This window comes from Semicossyphus pulcher, unplaced genomic scaffold (assembly GCF_022749685.1).
Source record: "Semicossyphus pulcher isolate SPU_LCO1_2020_fin unplaced genomic scaffold, fSemPul1.0.p SCAF_8, whole genome shotgun sequence".
NCBI classification, from domain to species: Eukaryota; Metazoa; Chordata; class Actinopteri; order Labriformes; family Labridae; genus Semicossyphus; species Semicossyphus pulcher.
This window is the reverse complement of record NW_027211759.1, coordinates 8,535,117-8,557,869: the sequence shown is the minus strand read 5'-3', so window position 1 is coordinate 8,557,869 and position 22,753 is coordinate 8,535,117. Positions and strand designations below refer to the sequence as shown.

Genomic DNA, 22,753 nt, shown 5'->3' with positions numbered 1-22,753 from the left:
GGATCAAATCTTGATAACAGGTTGTTTAAAAGAAGAAAGGATTATGTAATCGGATAAGGTAATCCAATCTTGGCTTCTATCTGATAAAAACCTCCAGTTTGTGTTGTTCAAAAATTCTGAGCAGCACTGGGATTACTTTAATCCAAAGAATGAGGATTACCCTGATCCAAGCAGAGGGGAGGATCCAGGGGAACAAAATGTCATTAAACTTTTACAGTGATGTTGATACTTTTATGTTGATTTATTTTGCTCCTGAATTGCTGATTCGCTACCCTGACATAGTAGAAGATGTATGCTTTCGGGTTGTGGATAAAATAAAGCATTCGTCCCCATAAAATAATCCACCAAACAGCGTCAATATCAAAGATAAAATATTCAAATAAAAGCAGCTGTGAGGATCTTATATTTTGTGTGGGTTTTGGCGCCCCCTGTGGACAAAGTATGTAGTGTAAAGTCCCATTCAGAGCACTGGTAAGTGAATAAGGTTGATCCTATCCAGTTTTCTTTGAACAACCGGGATAAAGGTTAACCGCATAGAAAAACAGTGGAAACTACACCAGAAGCTGACACCAGACCTCTTCAGTAAGACACTGAAGCAATCTCAATCTGTCCCTTTAATCATCAGTGTTATAGTCTAAACACAAATTAGAGGTGCTTTCCTTTCATGCAGCCAAACGGAGAAGACAGTTCCTCACAGGAGCTTTAGTCATTAACTCAGAACTCATTTGTCAGTACACGGGCCCCCTATATCTGAACCGGGATTCAAACCAGGAACTTTTCGAGCTGCAAAACTGTTCTTAAACATTTGACTCAGAACTCACAGAAACTCGCAATTTAATAACAAGTCTGTAATTTAATCTTGACAGCAGACAGCAAATGAAAGAGACAGCAATCCATGTAAGACTTGTAACACAAATAGAAGTTTATGTTTTACTGGAGGATGTAAGCGAAAAGGTATAACAAGTACCACAGAGCCACAGCAGAAACAACTCCAGCACTGTTTGAAATAGTTTAGTAGCGATTGTAGGGGTAGTTATGCTTGTAAGCATAGCTTGCACTTTGATTTATGATGACGATGATAGTAATTATTGTAATGACAATTATGAGGAGCCCAATGCCAGCCAAAATGGAAGATGCGATGTTGAGGCTGCGGGCGGTCGAGCCGTAGTGTCGGGCACCCTCCAGGTCTCCAGCCACCTTCCGATCTCGGGACTGAGGAGACAAAAGCACATCTCATCATGTCCAGATGATTCTTCATCTTCAAGAACATTTGAGACAAACTTTGTAACACATTTATTCCCATTTAATATCTTTGTGTTATTATTGTGTAAGCATGATTTTGTCTAATGTCATGTGAAAAATATGCTTTGTCCACAAACTGCCCTCCTTCTGACTGATGGTTTATTTTACTTAACTTGTCTAAATGCAGCAAAAGTGCTGGCAAAGCCATCAGGAAGCAGCAGGTATCTAACCCCATTACTGAAGAAGACTAAAGTCAGTGTTGTTCCCCTGACACTTCCAGGACAATTTTATGTGGCAATATAAAATAAATTAATAGAACCAAACTATCTGCACGGCTGGACAATACAGCAGCTCGGTTGTTGTTTTCCACTACAGCAACTGGACCTTTCCTACAAACCTGGACATTTTTTGACATCTCAAATAAGCGACATAGATTTGGATATCAAACAAATCTCCTTTTGTGCCAACAAAATGGCACAAAGATGAGGCAGACACCAGAAGAGCTCTGGTGATCGCGAAGAAACAGACTTTCGGGTGCTGTAGAATCATGAGTACTACACAGTGATGTGACAACTAAGCTGGAGAAAATAGCTCTCTACTGCAAATAGTACAAGATTTGTGTGTCAAAATATGACTTTTTTTTAAGCCCTGTGTTTTTCATTTTGGTGTTGAAAACCAGGTAAAAAAATTTTCTTTTTCCTCAGGGAGAATCAGAAACTTGGATTCAGTATAACAACCACTGTGCTGAAGTTGGTGGAAACTAAAGCTGACATGACTAAATGTTGAGGTCATTTTTAGGCCTACAAGAGCATTTAAGTAATCTGAGTTGGAACTGTTGCACATAAACTGACCTTGATAGAGAAGATGAGAGCCGCCAGTCCGAGGCAGAAGGGGTTGTAGTAGCAAAAGCAGCAGAGAGACCAGATGATGTGGTCCTGGGGGGGGTCAGTGATGATGTTCACAGTGGTGGACTGAATCACTGTAGGTCCATTAGGTTGTGTGACGAACCTTTCATACCCCCCCTGCAGTGGAACAAACTCAGGATCCATCGCTGTCAGCTCAACTGACAGTTTGGTGTGCAGGCTGCAAGAAGGTGTGCAAGAGGTCGAGTGTTGCTGTGGGAGCTGATTTCCTTTTCAGGGTTTTTTGGGGGCATGGAACAGACACAGTTTTTCCGCTGGTAAAGTACAAAGTAAAGAGCTGTTCGAAGAACACTCTGGTATATATTTACAATTAACCTTTTTCCCGTTAAAGAAATCCCAAAGAGATTTTACATCAGCACACAGTCCTTAAAAATTTCCTCAACTGTCACATTTAAAGAAATCAACCTGCAGAAGATGAGCGACCTGATTCAGCTTCTTGTTTGGATCAAACAGCCTGAAACACAGTTAAGCTGAAATCTGGAAACTGCACCAGTCGCTGATACTGTAGTTCAGACCTCCTTAATAAGACCCAAAAGCAATCTCAATCCCTCCCTTTAATCATCAGTGTTAAAAGAAATCTTAAAATAGTTTTACTTTTCATGATGGCGATGCAGCCATACAGAGCGGACATCAGTTCATTTGTCAGTACACGGGCGACTTATATCTGAACCGGGATTCAAACCAGGAACTTTCAAGCTGTGAGGTGACAGCCCTAACCTCTGCACCGTCGAGCAGCACACGCTGTTTTCCATTTAAATCGAAATTTCACAAGCACATTTCCTTTTTTTATATAATTATCTTCATTTTAATTTCATGCTCTTCACCATGATGTATAAGATGCTGTATACTATCTTAGAATGGAGTGAGTCTAACATGAAACCAATTACATACACAAAACATAAGACACAAAATACGAGACACTTTCAATCACACACACACACACACACGCACACACACACACACTTTCTATGTCCTGTGATCCCCCCCGGAGCGCCCCCTTCCCTTCCCAGCCATGCCACAAGTTATCTTTTATAGGGCCTCATAAATGTACTTCCATACCTCATTGAACTGCTTTGTTTTGTTGTTATCCTCAGATAATGACTTTTCTATGGTCAAATAATATTTCATCAGTTCTTCCAAATGTGTAAAGTAGGAGCTTCTGTATTTAGTATCTGTATAAATCACAAGCACATGTCCAAGAGTTAAGAAACTGAAAGTAAAACTTTCATTTATTGACAAATGAAACTGTTCTTAAACATTTGACTCAGAACTAACAATTCAATAACAAGTCTGTAATTTAATCTTGACAGCAGACAGCAAATTAAAGAGACACCAATCCACTGAAGACTTGTAACACAACTAGAAGTTTATGTTTTACTGGAGGATGTAAGCGAAGTACCAGAGAGCCACAGCAGAAACAACTCCAGCGCTGTTTGAAATAGTTTAGTAGCGATTGTAGGGGTAGTTATTATTATTGTAAGAATGATAGCTTTGATTTGCGACAACGCTCACAGTGATGATTACAATCAGGAAACAAAGGAGCCCAATGCCAGCCAAAATGGAAGATGCGATGTTGAGGCTGCGGGCGGTCGAGCCGTAGTGTCGGGCACCCTCCAGGTCTCCAGCCACCTTCCGATCTCGGGACTGAGGAGACAAAAGCACATCTCATCATGTCCAGATGATTCTTCATCTTCAAGAACATTTGAGACAAACTTTGTAACACATTTATTCCCATTTAATATCTTTGTCTTATTATTGTGTAAGCATGATTTTGTCTAATGTCATGAGAAATATTCTTTGTCCACAAACTGCCCTCCTTCTGACTGATGGTTTATTTCACTTAACTTGTTCAAACGCAGCAAAAGTGCTGGCAAAGCCATCAGGAAGCAGCAGGCACGTTATCTAACCCCATTACTGAAAGAGGCCGAGCATTTTATTTGTGGCTCTCAAATGAGTGTAAAAAAGACAAAGTCAGTGTTGTTCCCCTGACACTTCAAGGACAATTTTAAGTGGCAATATGAAATAAATTCATAGAACCAAACTATTTGCACGGCTGGCATGCGAAAAGAAGAACAACGATATGAAAAGAGGATTTTTATTTTAGGAACTGAAAAGAATGGCTTAAAGACGACCAGAAGAGCTCTGGTGTACAGTACAGTGATGTGACATCTGAGTTGGAGAAAATAACTCCCTACTCTAAATGCTACTGATAAGATTTAAGTAGTGACCTATGGGGTACCTGGACTGTTGCTACGCGCCATCCGGTCCCTGTATAGCGAAAGCTGTGTCTGAATCCTCGGTACATAGTCGGATAGTTTCCCGGTGCGTTTTTTGCCTCCACCAGGGTATTGTCACCGATTCTGTTTGTGATTTTCATGGACAGGATCTGAAGGCGCAGATGGGGAAAAGGGGGTTTCAAGTTTGGGGGACTGAGTCTCTGTTAAGTGAGTTCAAGTAACCCGAGGTCTGAGATTTACTGGTCGGTGTAGCATCAGCAGTAATGTGGGCGTTGTACCGGACCATTGGGTGAAGAAGGAGCTGAGCCTGAAGGCAAAGCTTTGGATTTACCATCGGATCTACGTTCCAACCCTTACCAATGGCCATGAGCTTTGGGTAGTGACAAAAGAATGAGGTCAAGGATACAAGTGGCCAAAATAAGCTCCCTCCGAAGTGGTTGGGCTCAGCCTTAAAGATAGGGTAAGGAGCTCGGACATCTTCTAAGAGAGCCAGTTTAGGTGATTCGGGCATCTGATTAGGATGCCTCCTGGGAGTCTCCCTTTGGAGGTTTACCATCCTATTTAGAGAAGACCCTGGTGCAGACCCAGAGATCGCAGCAGGGATTATATATCCCATCTGACCTGGGACAGGTCAGAATCGGAAAAACGTAGCTGGGCAGGGTCAACCTGCTTATCCTGCTAATACGGCGACTTGGATAAATGGAAGAAAATGGATAGATAGATGGATCGATGGAATACCAGGTATTGAGCTTTGTCCCCCTCAGAGAGTGTGGATCTTGGATTCAGTATCACAACAGCTGATATGACTAAATGTTAAGGTAATTTTTAGGTTAAGTTTGTGTGGTGCAAAAGGCCTAAAAGAGCATTTAAGTAATCTAAGTTGGAACTGTTGCACATAAACTGACCTTGATAGAGAAGATGAGAGCCGCTAGTCCGAGGCAGAAGGGGTTGTAGTAGCAAAAGCAGAAGAGAGACCAGATGATGTGGTCCGGGGGGGGGTCAGTGATGATGTTCACAGTGGTGGACTGAATCACTGTAGGTCCACCAGGCTGTGCGGGAAACCCTCCATACCCACTACCCTGCAGTGGAACAAACTCAGGATTCATCGCTGTCAGCTCAACTGGAAGTTTGGAGTGCAGGCTGCAAGAAGGTGTGCAAGAAGTCAAGTGTTGCTTTGAGTGTTGATTTCCTTTTAAAAAATTTCCACCAGGTGCTTATGAGGTCGAACCAACCTGACCACACGTGTGTGACTGCATAACCCCTCCCCCACGTGGCAGAGCGGCAGCTCTGCGGTGTCGTAGTTGTAGAAAACATGGCTGCTCTAGCACTGATTATTCGGCCTCATATGTACGAGCCAGAATCGCCAGGAGGTATCAGAATGGTAAGTTGAAATCTTGACGACTTGACTACAAGCTAGAGCAAGAAGGCAGCCTGAGGTGAATGACGGTGAATGACGATTGGTCGATTTCAGCCAAAGCAAGGTTCTATATAGAAACCTGCAGCTGTTCTGAACGGCCCATTTCAGAGGCGACCTTTTTAAAAATGTAATGTGAGAAAAACACAGAATTATGCAGTTTTCACTTTTTCCCTGTGAACAATAAACACCCAAAAATGTGAAACCCATGCACAATATGAGAATATCCATTCAAAGGATATTGCCGCCTTAAATAACAAAAGAAGAAGAAAGCATTAGTGCCAGGTGTCGAATAGTTTCCAGTGAATATTGAATAGCGTTTTTGCTTGAAATGCCCATCCCTATAAATTATTAGGATTCCTTGTGTGGACCATGAATGTTTGTTTTAAACGTGGCAGACCACAACAGCATCCCAGGGGGGAGATAAGGATAACTCAAACCAAGAGGGGACTTTCTATTAGATTGGACTGGGGAGGTTTACCTTCTGGGCCTCGCTATTGAACTTGTTGAGATGGGTCTAAACCCTGTTTGCATAGTCTGGATGGATAGTCTTTAAGTTCTCTAAAGGAAAAAAGGATAAAGAGACATAAAGGCACTGAATACATATTGTCTGCATACTTCTTGAAAATGAGATGAAGACATAAATCTTAAGGTAATATATTTATTGATTGATGATTGCATTGTTTCTCATTTATGTTCAGTTTTTGTTATTTATTGAAAAAATACATAGAAGTTGAACGGAAGTTGTTCTGGGGTTTGTGAAACACTGACCTGACCACAGTGCAACGTGGTGCATATGTTGTTTTTGCAGAAAGATTTCCGACTTCTACAGAAAGCCACAGCGCTTGGTGATGAGCTGTTGACAGTTAGGGAGGGTGAGTGATGCGTGGTTCAACCAACCTGACCAAGCTATACACAATTAGAACAAGCCCTGCGTCACTCCTTCCCCCCACCCTCAGTCAAAATTAGAATGCCTTTTGTTTGTGCAAACAAAACAAACTATAGTTCATGGCATGGCAATGTTGTGTCTCAGTCAGTCACAATGGCACGAAGAAGGCTTTGAGGATGTAGTGTATGTATACTTAATTGGGTCAATTTGAGTGTCTTGTTCTGGCATTTACTATCTAAAACAATGGATTTCTCAAAGCTGGCGAAAAAAATAAAATTAATTGTAGGCCTTCGTCTGACACCTCCAAATTAGTTTAGAACACAAACAAATTTTACACAATAGTCCAAGGTGCAGTTTGATTATAATCCAGTTTCACACATTTAATTTTTTAGGGCGAGTATATATGATTTGTGTATACTTAAAGATAAAACAGTATACTTCAATTTACTTTACCAATACTAATTAATAGTCAGTTAGCAGGTTTAAACTTTACCCTGAAGATGATGAAAACAATGCAGTAAAAGAACAGACAGACAAATGAAAGCTGCGTTTAAGCTTTGATTACAAATTAATACAGGCACTGAATACACATATTATCTGAAAGAGATTCACAACTGAAACATTAGTAAAAAATACATTTTTGAACACATCTGAGAGTTGATACACAACAATTGCAGGTTACACAGTGTATATTGGACAGTGATACATTAAACTGCTTGCATGCTGTTGGGGGTCTTTGGGGTTCTGATGCCATTACAATTGAGCTCTGGTGAGTCGGAAATAAACTATGTCAGATTAAACTCTCAGCCTCTTGCTTCAGGTTAATAAACAAAAACTACAATATTAATTAATTTAGGGTTAATTGAATCTGTATTATCTCTTTTAGTACAAAAAAGGCACAATAGATTGTAGTGAAAATTATTTCTCACAATAAACTGTATATCTGACAGGATACGCATACAAGGAAACAACTCATAGTACGACTGAAAAGCGGTCTTCTACCCATCAAAATGTATTTATTGTTCATGGTGCATTTAAATCATCAGTTGTTCAGTCAAGCATGTAAAAAACTAGCCAAAACTGATGATTGCCGAAAACAAAATAACTGATATTAGAGAAGCCAATCCTTCATAACAAATACCAATACCCAGATTCCAGATTCATGCATGTCAGGCATGATATGTTATTGGAACATTGACAGGAGACATTTTGAACAGCAGGATTTGTTTTCCTTATACTGTGTCTTAAGAAAAGAGCTGGATAATCGTAACACACATTAGTACACACACAACCTGAGGAATTATTGGACACAATCATCGCATAACTCACTTAGACCGCAGCTGGGGTTAAATGATATAATCCAATCAAACCAATAATGCCAGTAAAATAAAAAAGCTTATATATTACATTCAATGTTTCGGACGTCTTTGATCTTGTTAAAATTAGACACCACAGTGCTCCGTGTCTTAAATTGTCCTGGTGATCATTTCTTTCTAATTAGCTGTTAGAAAAAAAGATTCCCTTGAATATTGAAAGCTTTGAGGATTTGGAAACAAATCGACAGTTTGGATTGACTGAATTGAAATTGAAATAACCCCAACCCTGACACTACCAATAAGTATTTCAGTCTTGTCACTACTGTAATTGTAAATTCCAATCTTGTTACTAGCAGTAGCAGTTGGTAATTAAGAAGTGCATTTGCTCTTAGATAAATGAGGGAGCTGCCCCTGGTGGAAGTTTAAGGCATCATATCTTGGAGGATGCGGCGACAGCCGAGACCCCTGGACGGTTGTACACACGCACCGGTGTGTTCTAAGAGAGACGGGGAGAAGAGAGGAAGGTGGTATTAGTTATTCTAATAAACAGAATATAGACAGCTTAGTGAAACTGGTGGCATTATAAAACGATGCCACCAGACAGGAAAGAATTCCTGATTTTAAAACTGGTCCAATGAGCAAAGTGCCCAATGTTTGTCTTGGAATAACAAGTTAGTTTGTTAACCTCTGTTTAGCACTATTCAATAGATTTCATTACTTACTGTATTTGCTGATCCGAGTGGTAGCTATAACATTCCAAGCCAGGGTAGGCAATCTATGCCAGAACCATTTTTGTCTTACATTTGCTGAATTTCAACGTATATCTTGAGAGCAATGAAACAAATAGTGTGACCAAAAAAGGGTCAAATCCAGTATCTGTGCTTGGAGCTAAATGCTAACATCTGCATGCTACGTGCCAATTTTTCAGCAGGTAATGTTTACCATTTTTAGTGATCTACTGTAAGTTTAGGTAGTTAGCATGCAAACATTTGCTGCTTACTACCACTACAGCTGAAGGTGTAGGGGGAAATCAGTGACCAAATACACATTTAAATTTAAACTTGATAGAGGCGCTACATAAAGTCAAGGAATGGACAAAATCTTTTGCAGTGGTCCTCTGGAAAAGAAACTGTCAGGGAATCCCCTTAATTATTAGGGATGGGACATGAATTTCGAATATTCTAAAAGTCATTAATTTATAATAAAATAAAAAAACGCTTTCCAATGTTTTTACCGGCGCCTGGTTGTAATGCGATACTACATACAGACAGTTGCTGTAGCACATCTGAAAGCTGTTTGCTAACCGCCATGAAATAACAGAAGAACGCATTAGTGCCAGGTGTCGAACAACCTCGGATCCCATCGGCTATAGTCTCATGACGATATAGCCTCTGCGGACAACGGTAAACATGCGGGCGTGTAGCCAGTGGTTAGCAAGAAACGACTTCCAGTCAAGACTTCCTTTTCCGCGTGCTGCATCGTTTACAGAAAAAGAAACGCTTTGTCAGGTCTGTCCTCAAGAGGAGAAGAAAACGACGTTTAAAATGCTCGTTTGTTGAACGGAGGTCGGACTGATCATTTCTGATGCATTTGAGGGAGTCGGGAAATCTGAACAGCTTTCGTGACATAGCGTCAAGGGATGTCATTACAGCGCATTACATTCAGCCTGCTTTTGCTCTCCGACTGTTTTTCCTGCATACGCTGCAGCCTGCTGATAGGTGATAGGTCAATATTACGACTACAAGCGCAGTACAAATGGAAACCAGTATGTGCCATCCCTAAAATCTACGTCCCTGCCTACAGATTCTACATTTCTTTGTAGAATCTGTAAACAGAGATTAGATGTTTAATAGTTCCCTGTAAATATCAAATAGCATTTTTACTTGAAATGCCCATCCCTTTAATTTTTAGGATTGTTCTGTGGACCATGAATGTTTGTGTTAAACTGTACCAACAGTTTGGCAGACCACAGCAGCATCCCCCAGGGAGATAAGTATAACTCAAAACAAGATATGACTTTCTATTAGATTGTACTTCGAGTGTTTACCTTCTGGGCCTCGCTATTGTACTTGTTGAGAAGGGTCTGAACCCTGTTTGCATAGTCTGGATGGATAGCCTTTAAGTTCTCCACCTGCAAGTAAAAAGGGATAAAGAGACATAAAGGCAAGTGAAACACTGACCTGACCACAGTGCAACAATGGTGCATATTAATTCTCAGAAAATTTTCCTTACTTAGAAACCTCACAGAAAGCCACAGTGCTTTGTGGTGAGCTGTTGAAGGTTAGGGAGGGTGAGTGATGCATGAACTAAACCTCTGAATGGAAAATAACGGACTCTAAAATGTCCCTGTATTAAGTTTAGTTAGATCTTAACCCAATACATGTGGTGAAGATTAGTAGATATTGGTGAAATCTTGGTGTTTCTTTTGGTCAGTCTCTGTGCCTGGACCACCAGGTTAGCTCTCTGGTTTGCACTTGCTTTTATCATCTGAGAAATATCTCCAAACTAAGGTCCATTGTATCCACAGCTCAGATGGATATCTCTCTCTCTGGACATCTCTGAACCGGTTACAACTGGTCCAAAATGCTGCAGCACAGACCGCTAAGTAAGTCTCCAAAAAGGTCCCATATAACACCAATTCTGTCTTCTTTACACCGGCTTCCCATACAATTCAGAATACATTTTAAGATTCCTGTAATCACCTTTAAAGCCCTGTGTGGACAAGCACCTGCCCACATGTCAGATCTTTTACAGCCTTACAACCCCAGCAGGTGGCTGAGGTCCTCTGACCAGGGGTTGCTTGTTATCCCTCACTCCGGGCTCAAACCCAAAAGGTGACTGCATTTCACTTTGTAACCAACACTTTGGAAATCTTTACCAATCAGTCTTAGATCTCTGGATAGGGTTAGGGTTAGTATCGAAATCGGCAATCGGCCATCGGCAAAGAGGGTTGGTAAGTATCAGCAAAAAAATCCAATATCGTGCATCCCTCTTAAGAAGCAGTCTGTTTTTGGGGGAATCCCAGAGGGAAAAAGGGTTTTCTAGTTATTTCAACACTATCTTAACTTATTAACTTTTATTTAAAACACATTCAAAACTCACACAAATTACAGCCCACCATCTGTTTTCGCCATGTCGAGTTTGCAATCCTGCTAGCTGCCGGTGCGTTAGGTGAGCTCAGCCTACGGTAACGTTGCTTGTTTTGAAGATGGCGGCTGCATATCCGTGATGAAGCTTTAGCTAGATTATAGTCTGGGTAAAATACCGTAACACAATAAATACCTCTTAGACTGGTATATTGGTCGCACCGGTATCCACTTTTTAGATGAAAAAAAACATTATACTACTAATATTAAAAGTCTTATACACTGAATTTTACGGTATATTTTAAACATTTTAGTCATTACAATGCGGACAATACTTGAACTTCTCGTATCATGTGATACGTACATGTGTAAAAAAAGAAAAAAAAAGAAAAGGAAACTGTGGTTAAAAAAAAAAAACAGAGAAGTGAAGGAACGGAGGTTCAACATAGAGGTGAAACTGAGCTGAGCTGCAGCAGATGTTTGGCACTATGAGAGGCGCCTCTCACATACAAGTATTTATTTGATCCATTATTAAGTGAATAGTCAGACAGAAGTCAAAGCATTTGGTTATTAAACTGGTCAATGCACTGTCACTCAAAAGGAACACGACTGAAGTCACAGGAACAAAAAATCTAATCTTACTGCTTTTTTATAGAGACGTTTATAGATAACAAGAGAAGCCAATCCTCTTAGGCAACAAACAAAAGGAAAAGTACTCAGTGTCCTTATATTTGTCTCCAGCTTAATTTCACTGTTAGAATCATAAATGACCCTGAAGTCTGTAAACATGATTACATTTTCCCATATTGTTTGTATAGCACTGCACCATTGTTTGAATAGTGCAAGATCAACACATTCACCGTGCCCTAGATCCACCCAACCACACTTCCTGAGCACATTTGGTGCTCAAGCTACTTTCTGCGGTTTAAGCGTGCAGCAACTCTTACAACACGTCGTTCATCAAACTGAAAGCACTTAAACTGTGGATATTGCATTTGTTATCTCGATAAAAGCCTGGCAGCATTAAGGTGACATACTGTGTGGATATCATGCTGTGGACTCACCATGCGCTTTTGGATGAAGAGCTGGGCTCCCTTCAGGGCTCCGGCGAAGTTCTGGCAAAGTCTCTGCCGCTCCTCTTCATTCAGCACCTTGGTGTAGAAGGTCCGAACCTGCGATTATAAAAAAAAAAAACACAAATGTGGACAACCAGGCCACAGTGGATCTAATCAAAATGATCACTGACCTAATTTCATCAACCCCAGTGTTTCCCACAGGTCTGAAATATACTTGTGGTGGTAGCCAGGGGGTACTTTGATTAAATATATAACAGCATCAGGCCCTGAGAATATACAAGGAGCCTCACCTTCATTAGACTTTAGAAAACATCATAATAAAAACTAGGATGCAGACTCGCTAAGAGGGGGAAAGCACGAGCACGGAGGGCAGGGAGGGAGCGGGTGAAGTGAGGACGTGATATAAAACTTAGTATGATCATGAAGCCTGATGTTCCTCTAAAGTGTTGTGCAGAGAAGAGTCAGTTCTGTGTGAAATATATGAACTACACAGCAGACTAGAGTCTCTGTTAATAGTATCAGACAGACAGAGGTACGTGTGATTAACACAGAACCACGTTATTAAACGTCTGTGTCCACCGTTTTCGGACGCAATACACCCGTGTGCGCCCCCCTCTCCGTTTCTTTGCAGAGCACGTGTGACTCTCAGTAGGTGAAATCTCTGCGCGATATCAGAACCAACAGGTAGGGGAGGGGCTAGCTTGCCCGGTGCCACTATTGAATCGATCGCGGGTGGCGTCGTTCTCTCGGATGGATAAAAAACTAAATGCTAAAATGGGTCGGCAAACATACTTGGGCGGCCGTTAATATAATGCTCAAGCCCTGAATCCTTTCCAGTTTTGTATGTATGTATATGTCTTTTTCTTTTAAAGCGGAATTAACTCATTTCACTGGACACGTGTGGAGGAGAAACCTTTAAACACAACATTGACACATTATGAACTGCTGTTCCCCTCTTTAGAAAAATATTATCAGGCTCTTCAGCTGTCGGCTTTGTTTGTTAGGGGTATGATAGTCGGCAGGAAGTGTGCAAAAGATGAGAACAAAAAAAAAAACTGTGGTTGAAAACTAGCACCAAAAGGTGAAGTGAGAGAAAAAGGTGGTGAAACCGGAAAACCAAAGCAAAGTGTTGAAAGAGGTGAAACAGTTGAGATTTGGCACTATGAGCACATACACGTATTTGATCCCTTAACTTAAACATGAGCATCCACAAGAGAAAATGAATCCATGACAGAAAAATGTAAGCATTGACAACTGAATTCTTTGTTGTGCAGAGAAGAGTCAGTTTTACTGTTATTGTTTTAAAGACCTCCGGGTGATGCTGTACATCGCTGTCCTGGGTACCTTTATGTTTTGTTGCAACAATATACAGTAAGGACGTGTGTGAATAACTACATGCAATGAAGACACACTTATTTAGCTGTTGAGGGCTCATATAGGATGGCCACAGTGACGTTATCCGTTTACCTGTGTGACGTTGTCTTCATCTGCACTGTTGAAACGGGCCACATCGGGAGACACCCGGAACTTTGACTCCACAAAGCGAGGCTGGGTGTCAGGAGCACTGAAGCTGTTGGGAAAGTAGTTTGGGGCTCCACCTAGAGGCCGGACAGACCAAACACTGATGAGTCGAGAAGGGGAAAAAAACACCCTCTTGTCGGCAGCTCTATGAACAAAATCAGTTCTTTGTGTTGAAGCATTTCATACAGTCTAAATGGCGACATCTGCTGGGTAATCCTTAGTATTGCCTTTGCTGGAAGGATTACAAGATAGTAAGAAACTGATGCTGAAACTATGACACTAAGTATTTTAAATATAAAATGTGCTGTTTGGAAGGATGAGGTCATAAACAGGAGGAATAATAACGGCAAGAAAAAAGTGCCTCATTAGAGTGTGACTTACCTTGGTTGTCAAACATGCACATCGGACCATCGCGCTGGTAGTTGGTCACACGGGTCCTGAACGGACAGTTGACGGGGATCTGCAGGTAGTTGGCTCCCAACCTGTGTCGATGCGTGTCAGGGTAGGAGAAGAGACGGCCCTAGACAAAGATCAGGGAGATACTTAAGACCGAGCAGCGCTGAAATGTAGGTCCCTGTACGTCCAGAGACGGAGCTCACATTACGCACGATCATTCACAAGACGGTCATCATCATTATTGAAAGTAACAGGAGATTTTAAGAGACTTTAACTTTAACTTGTTGGAATGATTTTGTAGTGTCCTCCATGTCCACAAAACATTAGCACGTATTTGGATGCCTCCCTGATATGTAGTAAAAAATCTGAACTTTACCATTTACTTTGGTCATTCATGGTGTGAAAGCAGATTTAATTCTGATAACTGCAGCTGACTAAGCTCTTTATTAAATGCTAGATAATTTATCTTTACTTTTTTCTATTAAATCTTACACGAAAAAATGTAAAGAGAAATAAAATCTGTTGTACCTGCAGCATCTTATCCGGGCTTGCCTCGATGCCGGGGGGCATGTTGCTCGGATCAAAGGCCAGCTGCTCCACCTCTGCAAAGTAGTTCATTGGGTTCCTGTTGAGCACCATTTTGCCCACAGGGATCAGAGGGTACTCTCTGTGCGACCAAACCTAAATGAGAAAACTCCATTAGCTGAAAAATCCTGTTCGCTGGTGCTGGATGGGCACAACAACACAAACATCTCAGACTAAATCAGACAGGTTTCTAACAACAAATACATTTTAAGTTGATTATTATTGTTGGGTGATAATTCTTTCACTTCTTTGACACCACTGTATTCACACATTTTTGTCTCTTTAATGTCATTAACCCTTATTACCATTAGTCCTCTTAGTGATACCTTGGACTTGCATCAAATAACATATGTCTTGATTAGGCTTGTACGGTATCATGGTACACCAGGGTACTATCCCGACGGTGTGAATTTCAATATCGTCACAAATCCAGACGCTTATTTTTCTATTAAACTGATGCAGCGTGCAGATATTACGTGGAGGTGATATGTAGCAGAGGTCGGGCTACTGCTGGAGGAACGGGTGAACGGCAGAGCTGAGAAAGATGGCGACCACAAGTGCAACTGTAACAAATAATACAGGTTTACGCGACACTTATTATTGCCAGCATGCCGTGTATTATGCCGACAGGTAAAGACCTCATTAAGTTATATGCTACTTTGCAATCGGAGGATGGCTCCAGAGAGTTACAGCGGGAGGGCGCCCTGAAAGCTTGAAACGGGCATGTGCAGTGAGCCAGAGTGCGTAGAGAAAACACCTGTGATAATGTTGACAGTTTCTTGCAAAGACGCTGTTAGAGAATATAATGTGGCTGCATCTTAACCTATTTGTACAACTGCTATAAAGAGGTTGCAGTACCTTGGTAAGATCGAAGGGGTTGAACTCGAAGTTCTCAGCCTGCTCAAAGGTCATGACCTGGATGTAAAAGGTCCAGGATGGGCAGTTGCCATTGGCAATGGCGTTGAACAAGTCTCCAATGGCATAATCTGGGTTGGTGGAAGCCAGGTGGTCTGCTTCCTCTACTGACAGGTTCTTTATTCCCTGATCAGTCTGAAAAACATAACATACGACATTTAAGCAAGAGTGAAACCCCAGGAGGCGGATCAATAAAGTTGATGAGGGCTAAAACTGTTCGGCTTCAGCAGACCTTGAAGTGGAATTTGCAGTAGAAATGCTCGCCATCTGCATTGACCAGTTTGAAGGTGTGAGAGCCGTAGCCGTTCATGTGACGGTGGCCGTCAGGCAAACCTCGATCGCTGAACAAGAAAGACACCTGCAGAGGGAAAACGGGACAGAAGACAGGAGAATGAAAAAGTCCTGCAGAGCCATTACTTCGATAATAAATACAATTTTTTTTTTTTGTGTGACTTTTTCGCCTTTATTGATAGCACAGCTGAAGAGAGAGGAAATGTAAGGAGTAGAAAGTGGGGGGTGACATGCACCAAATGATCGGCAGATGGGAGTCAAACCTGCAGTCAGTACGTCGAGGACAGTAGCCTCTGTACACGAGACTCCTGCTCTACCAACTGAGCTAATCCAGCCCCCCAATAAATACAATTATTAAGGCAAATCATTGCAAGTACCAGAGCAAAAACTACTGCAACACAACATTACTGACCTGATGCAGGCACTCAGGCCTCAGGCTCCAGAAGTCCCACACCATGTCGGGGTCTTTCATGTGGGTCTGAGGATTGCGCTTCTGGGAGTGGATGAAGGATGGGAACTGCACGGTGTAAAGGAAGCAGGGGTGGTAAGTTCTTCACTTGTTTAATGTCGACAAAAATATATAAAACTGCTTTTTAAAAAGGTTCATGTCTAAAGAAACTACACATCTAGTACTATATTTTCTGCATTTTTGTGAGTCATCTTAATACACAAGCTACACCCACTCACCAGCAGGGCGTCTCTGATGAAGAAAATGGGGGTGTTGTTGCCAGTCAGGTCCCAGTTGCCCTCCTCAGTGTAAAACTTGACTGCAAAGCCGCGGGGGTCTCGCACTGTGTCTGCTGATCCTGACTCGCCCGCTGAAATTAAACAGATACGATTTAACTCAGTTCAAAGATAGTACATCCAAATATCTCAGATGCTGCGGCTTTGAAAAAAGAAGAAATCCTGCTCAAAAATATTTACAGCTGATTTAAATTAAGATTTTAAGATTTTAGAAAACTATTTATTTGAAATACAAGTCTAAATTTCTTTTTAAAAGTGTCAGAATACAAAACTCTTAATAAACGTGTATTTAAACTGATCCTCCCCTTAAATAAATGTAAAATGTTTGGGGTATTTTTTTTTTGCTTTTTGCCTTTATTCATAGGACAGCCGAAGAGAAGCAGGAAATGTGGGGAGCAGAGAGTGGGGGACGACATGCACCAAATGGATCAGCAGACCGGGAGTCGAACCTGCGATCAGTGCGATGAGGACTGTAGCCTCTTTACATGGGGCGCCTGCTCTACCAACCGAGCCAAACCAGCGCCCCTGTTTTTGGTATTTTAGGGAGAATCTGTAAACAACCATGAGGTATAAATCATACCTTACCACATTACAGTTAGTTAAAGTTAATTAAAATTATTCTTACCCACAGTGGAGAAGCGAACGCCGATAGGTGTAGTCTTGCCGACATGTTCGAACAACTTGGCCTTGGAGAAGCGAGTGATGTCGTGAGTCACCTCAAAGTAACCAAACGCCCCTGCATCATCAAGAAAACACAAGACAGGTCTTTGTTTTAGCTCACCGTAAATATGCCAGCTAACACATATCTGGTTCCAATATTTGTGGTTGTCTGCTCAGACTAGTCGAGTGTAATATCATCATGCACTGGAAAGAATGCACCAAACATGGTTTGTTGGCCAAAGTCTCTGACCTTGATCTGAAAAGCTAACAAAGACTAACATTCATCTGGAGCTTATACAAAAACCCTCAACTGCTCTTAAGCAACGTTTTTTTCCCGCACATGTAAGAGCTCTTTTCAATGTCAGAAACTAGTTTAAAAACACAAGTCACCATTTTCCAAAGATTTATATTATCTTGGATCAAATCTTAACTTTGCAATATCTCTGGAAATGAATTGAAAATACAGTTTCAAGCCAGAAAGTGAACCTGACATTGTTACATGACAAATGTTGAAATGATGAAACACCCCCATGACTTTTCCAGCCTGGGTCCCCATCTTTGATTACATCTAAAATCATCAACCCAGTTGACGAGAGGATGTTGTGTTATATCTTTATATTAGTTTATTTTGTGTGTCTTTCAATATACATAATTATTTTTGCTTGAATTTGTGATTTTAATACTCAAAATTGCATAATAAAACCCCTTTCCCACCGAAATTTAGCGTGTTGACACAGGTTTTTCAGACCTGGAAAGACCCACTTATAAATGCTGATTGCCTTTGTTCCCATTGCCAGTGGAGTATACTCCTGTCGGTCTCTTTTCTGCTGTGTCACCGTCAGACGTCACAAATGCGCCGGAGACAGGGTTAGTAAACAGTGGAGATGTTATGGTGGTTAGGTCTTTATTGTATCTATTACTCATTCAGTCTGTTTATCAAACTCGGCGGCGCCGACAAACTTGGAGCGATGTTTGAACGCTGCTCGGACGGAGACGGGCGGAATTTGTAGCTGAGATGACGAGGAGTCGCAGAAGTTACCGACAGAGCATAGCATCGCACCGGAAAGGGGGCGGAGATTAGTGTGTCACCGCAGGTTTTGTGTTCCCATCAACGCCGATCGGAGCCATTTGAGTCATTTGACCCGTGTCTGAATGCTGATTGCAACATTTCCCATCAAGCAAGAAAAACGTGTGTTAGCGGGTTTTTAACCAGTGGGAAAGCGGCTTAAGAGTTATCATATAGAGGAGGGATGGGGGGCAAGAGTAACTGAACTTTTAAACATCACTGCACAAGCATTATTATACTGAAAGCTATAGCTTGGTCAATTAGTGTGACTCACGAAAGATTTTACAGGGAAACTATTTTGGGAAACACATGTTTTGTTGTCGTTAGCTGAGCTGAGCCTGAGAGGAGAGCAAAATGAAACGGGCAAAAAAAACTGGGACTATTTTCACCCAAAAACAATGTTACTTCTAAGTTGTGCAATGCAGTACTTAGATACAGCGGTGGTACAAGCACAAGTCAATACCACATGCGAAGCAAACATCCACAAGCATCCCGACCGCCTTGGTATCTCAACCAACTCTGCCCTCCATGGTAGCAAGGAGAAAGTACGATGCGCGACGCTCTTAGGGGATAATGCAGAGAATCTGTTTAATGGTGGAGAAAGATATTTTGCTGTTAGCGGCGAGGGGTTTCAGGAGCTACTGGGCTATATCGAGCCTAATCCCATCAAGATGGACTGTTACGCGTCAAACTGAAGCCCGGTTTGGAGAGAAGAAAAAAAGAGCTGAAAACGGAACTGGGTAGTGCAGAATTGTAGCCCTCACAACAGACTGCTGGACGGCACTCACTTAAGAGAGCTATGTGACTATTACGTGGCACTATATTGATGAGGCCTGGGAGGTTAAATCGTCCGTCCTCCTAACACAGAGTGTGGCAGCCAGACACACAGCTGACAACCTCGCGGCTACACTAATGGCTGCGGAGAAGACCTGGGGACTCGCTGGGAAAGTGTCTGCATGGGTGCCAGAATTTTATCTAATCCAAAAAGTACATTTTAATCTTGTTGGTTAACCGGCTATTAACCATTAATAGTGTCAGTTAACACGTCAAAAAAAACAAATTCACAACCCTAGTTTTAACATGACAAGCAACTAGAGCGACTAGTGCAGGGGTTTTGGTAACTACCAAATGTAATCAAGAACTGTCAGGTATCGAGAATGCTCACAATTTAAGACTTTATTCTGAGGAAAAGTTCTTGTGCAGCTCAACTTTCAACATTTCACAACTCGGGCTACATCTGATCCTCTAAGTATGGCATTGCTTGTTTGGGTATCTGTATGAAACAAATGTATCGTGTCTGTACTTGTACCACAAAAAAACCCTGTAACCATGCCTAGCTCTACCAGCGTCACACAACTTTGACTGAGTTCTTTAACTGTATATTATTTCGTGTGTGATCCTTGCCAAGTAAAGAAACACTGTTTACTGAAGGTGGCGGCGGGACAGGCTTTTGGCAATAACAAGCCATCGGAAAATGTCTCAACTGTCAGAAAAACAAAATGCAAAAGAACCTCCATTGTGTAATGTAAACCTTATACAGACAACACAGAGGTGACACAGACAAGACTCATTACTTCCCACACTTACCCGCCCCTTTGGCGTGCACCACTCTCTCTGGGATTCGTTCCCGGTCAAAGTGGGCCATCTCATCTGTAAAGACGACATCCTGGACCAGCAGAGGGCCTCTCGGTCCAGCAGTCTGCAGGTTCAGCTTGTCTCCCACAGGGTGGCCTGCCCCTGTGGTCAGTGTGTCAGGCCCCTGTCGCAAGCAGAATCCCAATTACAAAAAACAAAAACCAACATGTTCTTATGCAAGATACCGTACGTAACTTAAGCAAGTTATGAAACACTTTAAGTGTGCTTGTTTCATAATCAAATTTTTTAATCTGGTTGGAAAGAAACCACAGGATATGATTTGTAAAACTGCGGCTAAAAGGGTTTTAATTATTGGCAGACACTGTGGTGGCGCCTGCCGTCTTTAGTGGTCTGCTGGGGAGGAGGGAGCACAGCAAGGGACAGGAAGAGACTGAAAAAACTGGTCAGGAGGGACGGTTCTGTCCTGGGATGTTCTCTGGACTTCATGGAGGAGGTGGGTGAGAGGAGGATGCTATTAAAAGTGACATCTATCATGAACAACCCCTCTCACCTCCTGCATGGGACTGTGGGGGTCTTAAGCAGCAGACTGCTACAGCCACCCTGCAATAGGGAGCGCTACCACAGGTCATTCCTCCCATCTGCAGTCAGATTTTATAACACAAGCATTACAGCCACTATGTATGTGTATATATCTAAGTATATTTTTTCAGTGCAATTGTGTTTACATATACAAGTAAAAGGGTGTAAATAACGTGTTTATAACTATATTTTTGACAACTAAATTTCCCCCAATGGGGAATCAATAAAGATTATTGAAAAATGCTTCGCACATCCGTTTCAAAACAGGAGCATAGGAGAGGAACAGGGCAAAACTTTTTCCTGATGACGGTCTAGTACCAATTGTGCAAATAAATATTATTTCTGCAAGTTAGACACTATGCGGTAGTTTGCATTTTTTGTTGGATCAATAAAGATTATCTTATCGGTAAGCAAAAATTGACCAGTTCAGGGTGAGAGACGCCACGGTGCAACTTTCGAGGATCGGTTTTGTCTGAAACAGATCCAAATATAAATTAAAAGAATATTAAAAAACATCTTAGAAGTAAGAGGTGGCCCCCATTTGCAAATATAACTTGTGCCAAATAATTAAAAACATTGCAATTATTTCTCTTCATCAACTAATTTTAATCTTTAAATTTAGACATCTTTTCCGCAGTAACTTTGAATTGAAAGAAAGAAAGCATTTCAATATTTCCACAGCTGCACACGTTTCTAAAAGTGCAAACTATCATGCAGGGACTGGAGGGACGTGGACAAAAATAAGGGCTACGTTAGGTGATAGGGGCTGCTTGCTCTGATGTGCTCTGGTTATATAACTCACAGGGTGAAGTTCAACCACAAACATGCCTCTGGACAATGACCTACCTTATCTTTACACTGAATTGCTGTCTTAAAGTGCATTAAAGCAGTTTAACACGGGACAGTTTTGCAGCATTAGCCCTCGACTGCTGCAGATTTGTCCATGAGCGCTTTACAACAACAACGCAAACTAACAGTTCACAGTGCAACATTTCTTGGTAATCTTTTATTAACAGATCTGCTGCAGTCATGCTGCAGTGTTGAACGCTATCTCGTCCCACACGCTGGCTTGTTTTTGGCCGTCAACGTTAGCTTGTTACCCTAAACGACCTCTCACCCATTTTTTGCTGCGCATAAAAAACACTTGATCAAATGCACGGTTCATACAGACCTGAACGCCTCTGTTTTCCTTCCATATCTTCATTTGGTCGGTACATTTATCCCTGTTGCCAGCCATCTCGACAGGTAAGCGACACTGGACGTTTAGACGAATAACTGTTCAGAAGATGTTGCGGACAAAAGCGTTACCGTTTTTATCCCAGTGCCTAGAAATTTCTTCCTGGACTTTGCTCACTGGCCCCGCCCCCTCCTGCGCCCCTCGCTTCTGATTGGCTAAGAGGAGGAAACTGACCTACTTTTGGCCCAAGAGCAGAAAGCGCCACACCAGGGATCGTGTGTTGTCTTTACTTTACACAATATGTGAGGATTCCTTTTGCTCAGTTTTCACAAAACAGTTTAAATGTGCAAACTGACTTGCTATACATTTAACGTATAAAACACTACACAGCTTTAGGCCTCTTGGTTTATGTTACCCCCCCTGGGCTTTACACAAGGGTAAAACTTTTTCAATAAACAAATTCCAATTTTGTATTAACTAAAATACATGTGCATGTCCCAAAATGTTGTAGTAGTATAGTACCAGCATTTAACTACAAAAGCAACTATGGTATAGTGGGCATAAGTTTGAGTTAAAGTCAGACAGTCTATAAAATAAAAGGTTTTCAAGTGATCTACAACATTTCATATAATGACTGTTACAACACATTTGTTCTCCTTCCTCATTGCTGCTTGTATAATCTTGAGAAAGTTATTGTTGTTAAGAATAAGCTTCTGTTTGATTCAACATCTGATAACAATCACCTTGGTACTTTAAAATACAGTACATAATCCGTACATACATAATAATACCATGCAATAACTCATCTGTGCAATAATCTGACGCTGTGCGATTATCTGACTGTTGTGTTGCTGTACTTCATCTGGCAATTATAATCAATTCTGATCTGAATTCGGCAACAAATACAATGCTTTGATAAATGTAGTTTGTGATGAGTAACCTCATTTAAAACAGATTTATTTTGAGTGCTATGTGAGATTTTTAGGCCAGAATTAGGAGTGTTTTCACATAATTGTTGGCCTATCCATTTCACCTAGATT

The 22,753-nt window shown here is 41.4% G+C and overlaps 3 protein-coding genes across 3 annotated transcripts; all 3 read right to left on the bottom strand.

Annotated features, from left to right (window-relative positions):
• Positions 1-1,005: 1,005 nt before the first annotated feature.
• LOC138613235 (dispanin subfamily A member 2b-like) lies at positions 1,006-2,592 on the bottom strand. Its single transcript, XM_069686856.1, has 2 exons — positions 2,094-2,592; positions 1,006-1,212 (listed from the first exon to the last, which is right to left on the bottom strand). Exons 1-2 carry the CDS (start codon positions 2,289-2,291, stop codon positions 1,012-1,014), a joined length of 399 nt encoding a protein of 132 aa, XP_069542957.1. The 5' UTR covers positions 2,292-2,592; the 3' UTR covers positions 1,006-1,011.
• Positions 2,593-3,186: 594 nt separating this feature from the next.
• LOC138612645 (interferon-induced transmembrane protein 2-like) lies at positions 3,187-5,546 on the bottom strand. Its single transcript, XM_069686011.1, has 3 exons — positions 5,308-5,546; positions 4,405-4,602; positions 3,187-3,809 (listed from the first exon to the last, which is right to left on the bottom strand). Exons 1-3 carry the CDS (start codon positions 5,506-5,508, stop codon positions 3,609-3,611), a joined length of 600 nt encoding a protein of 199 aa, XP_069542112.1. The 5' UTR covers positions 5,509-5,546; the 3' UTR covers positions 3,187-3,608.
• Positions 5,547-6,492: 946 nt separating this feature from the next.
• Positions 6,493-21,855, bottom strand: cat (catalase). The gene is made up of 13 exons (XM_069686854.1): positions 21,708-21,855; positions 19,949-20,120; positions 17,261-17,371; positions 16,579-16,709; positions 16,304-16,408; positions 15,833-15,958; positions 15,544-15,735; positions 14,629-14,781; positions 14,086-14,224; positions 13,651-13,781; positions 12,172-12,279; positions 10,069-10,152; positions 6,493-8,517 (listed from the first exon to the last, which is right to left on the bottom strand). Exons 1-13 carry the CDS (start codon positions 21,771-21,773, stop codon positions 8,452-8,454), a joined length of 1,584 nt encoding a protein of 527 aa, XP_069542955.1. The 5' UTR covers positions 21,774-21,855; the 3' UTR covers positions 6,493-8,451.
• Between the last annotated feature and the right edge of the window lie 898 nt (positions 21,856-22,753).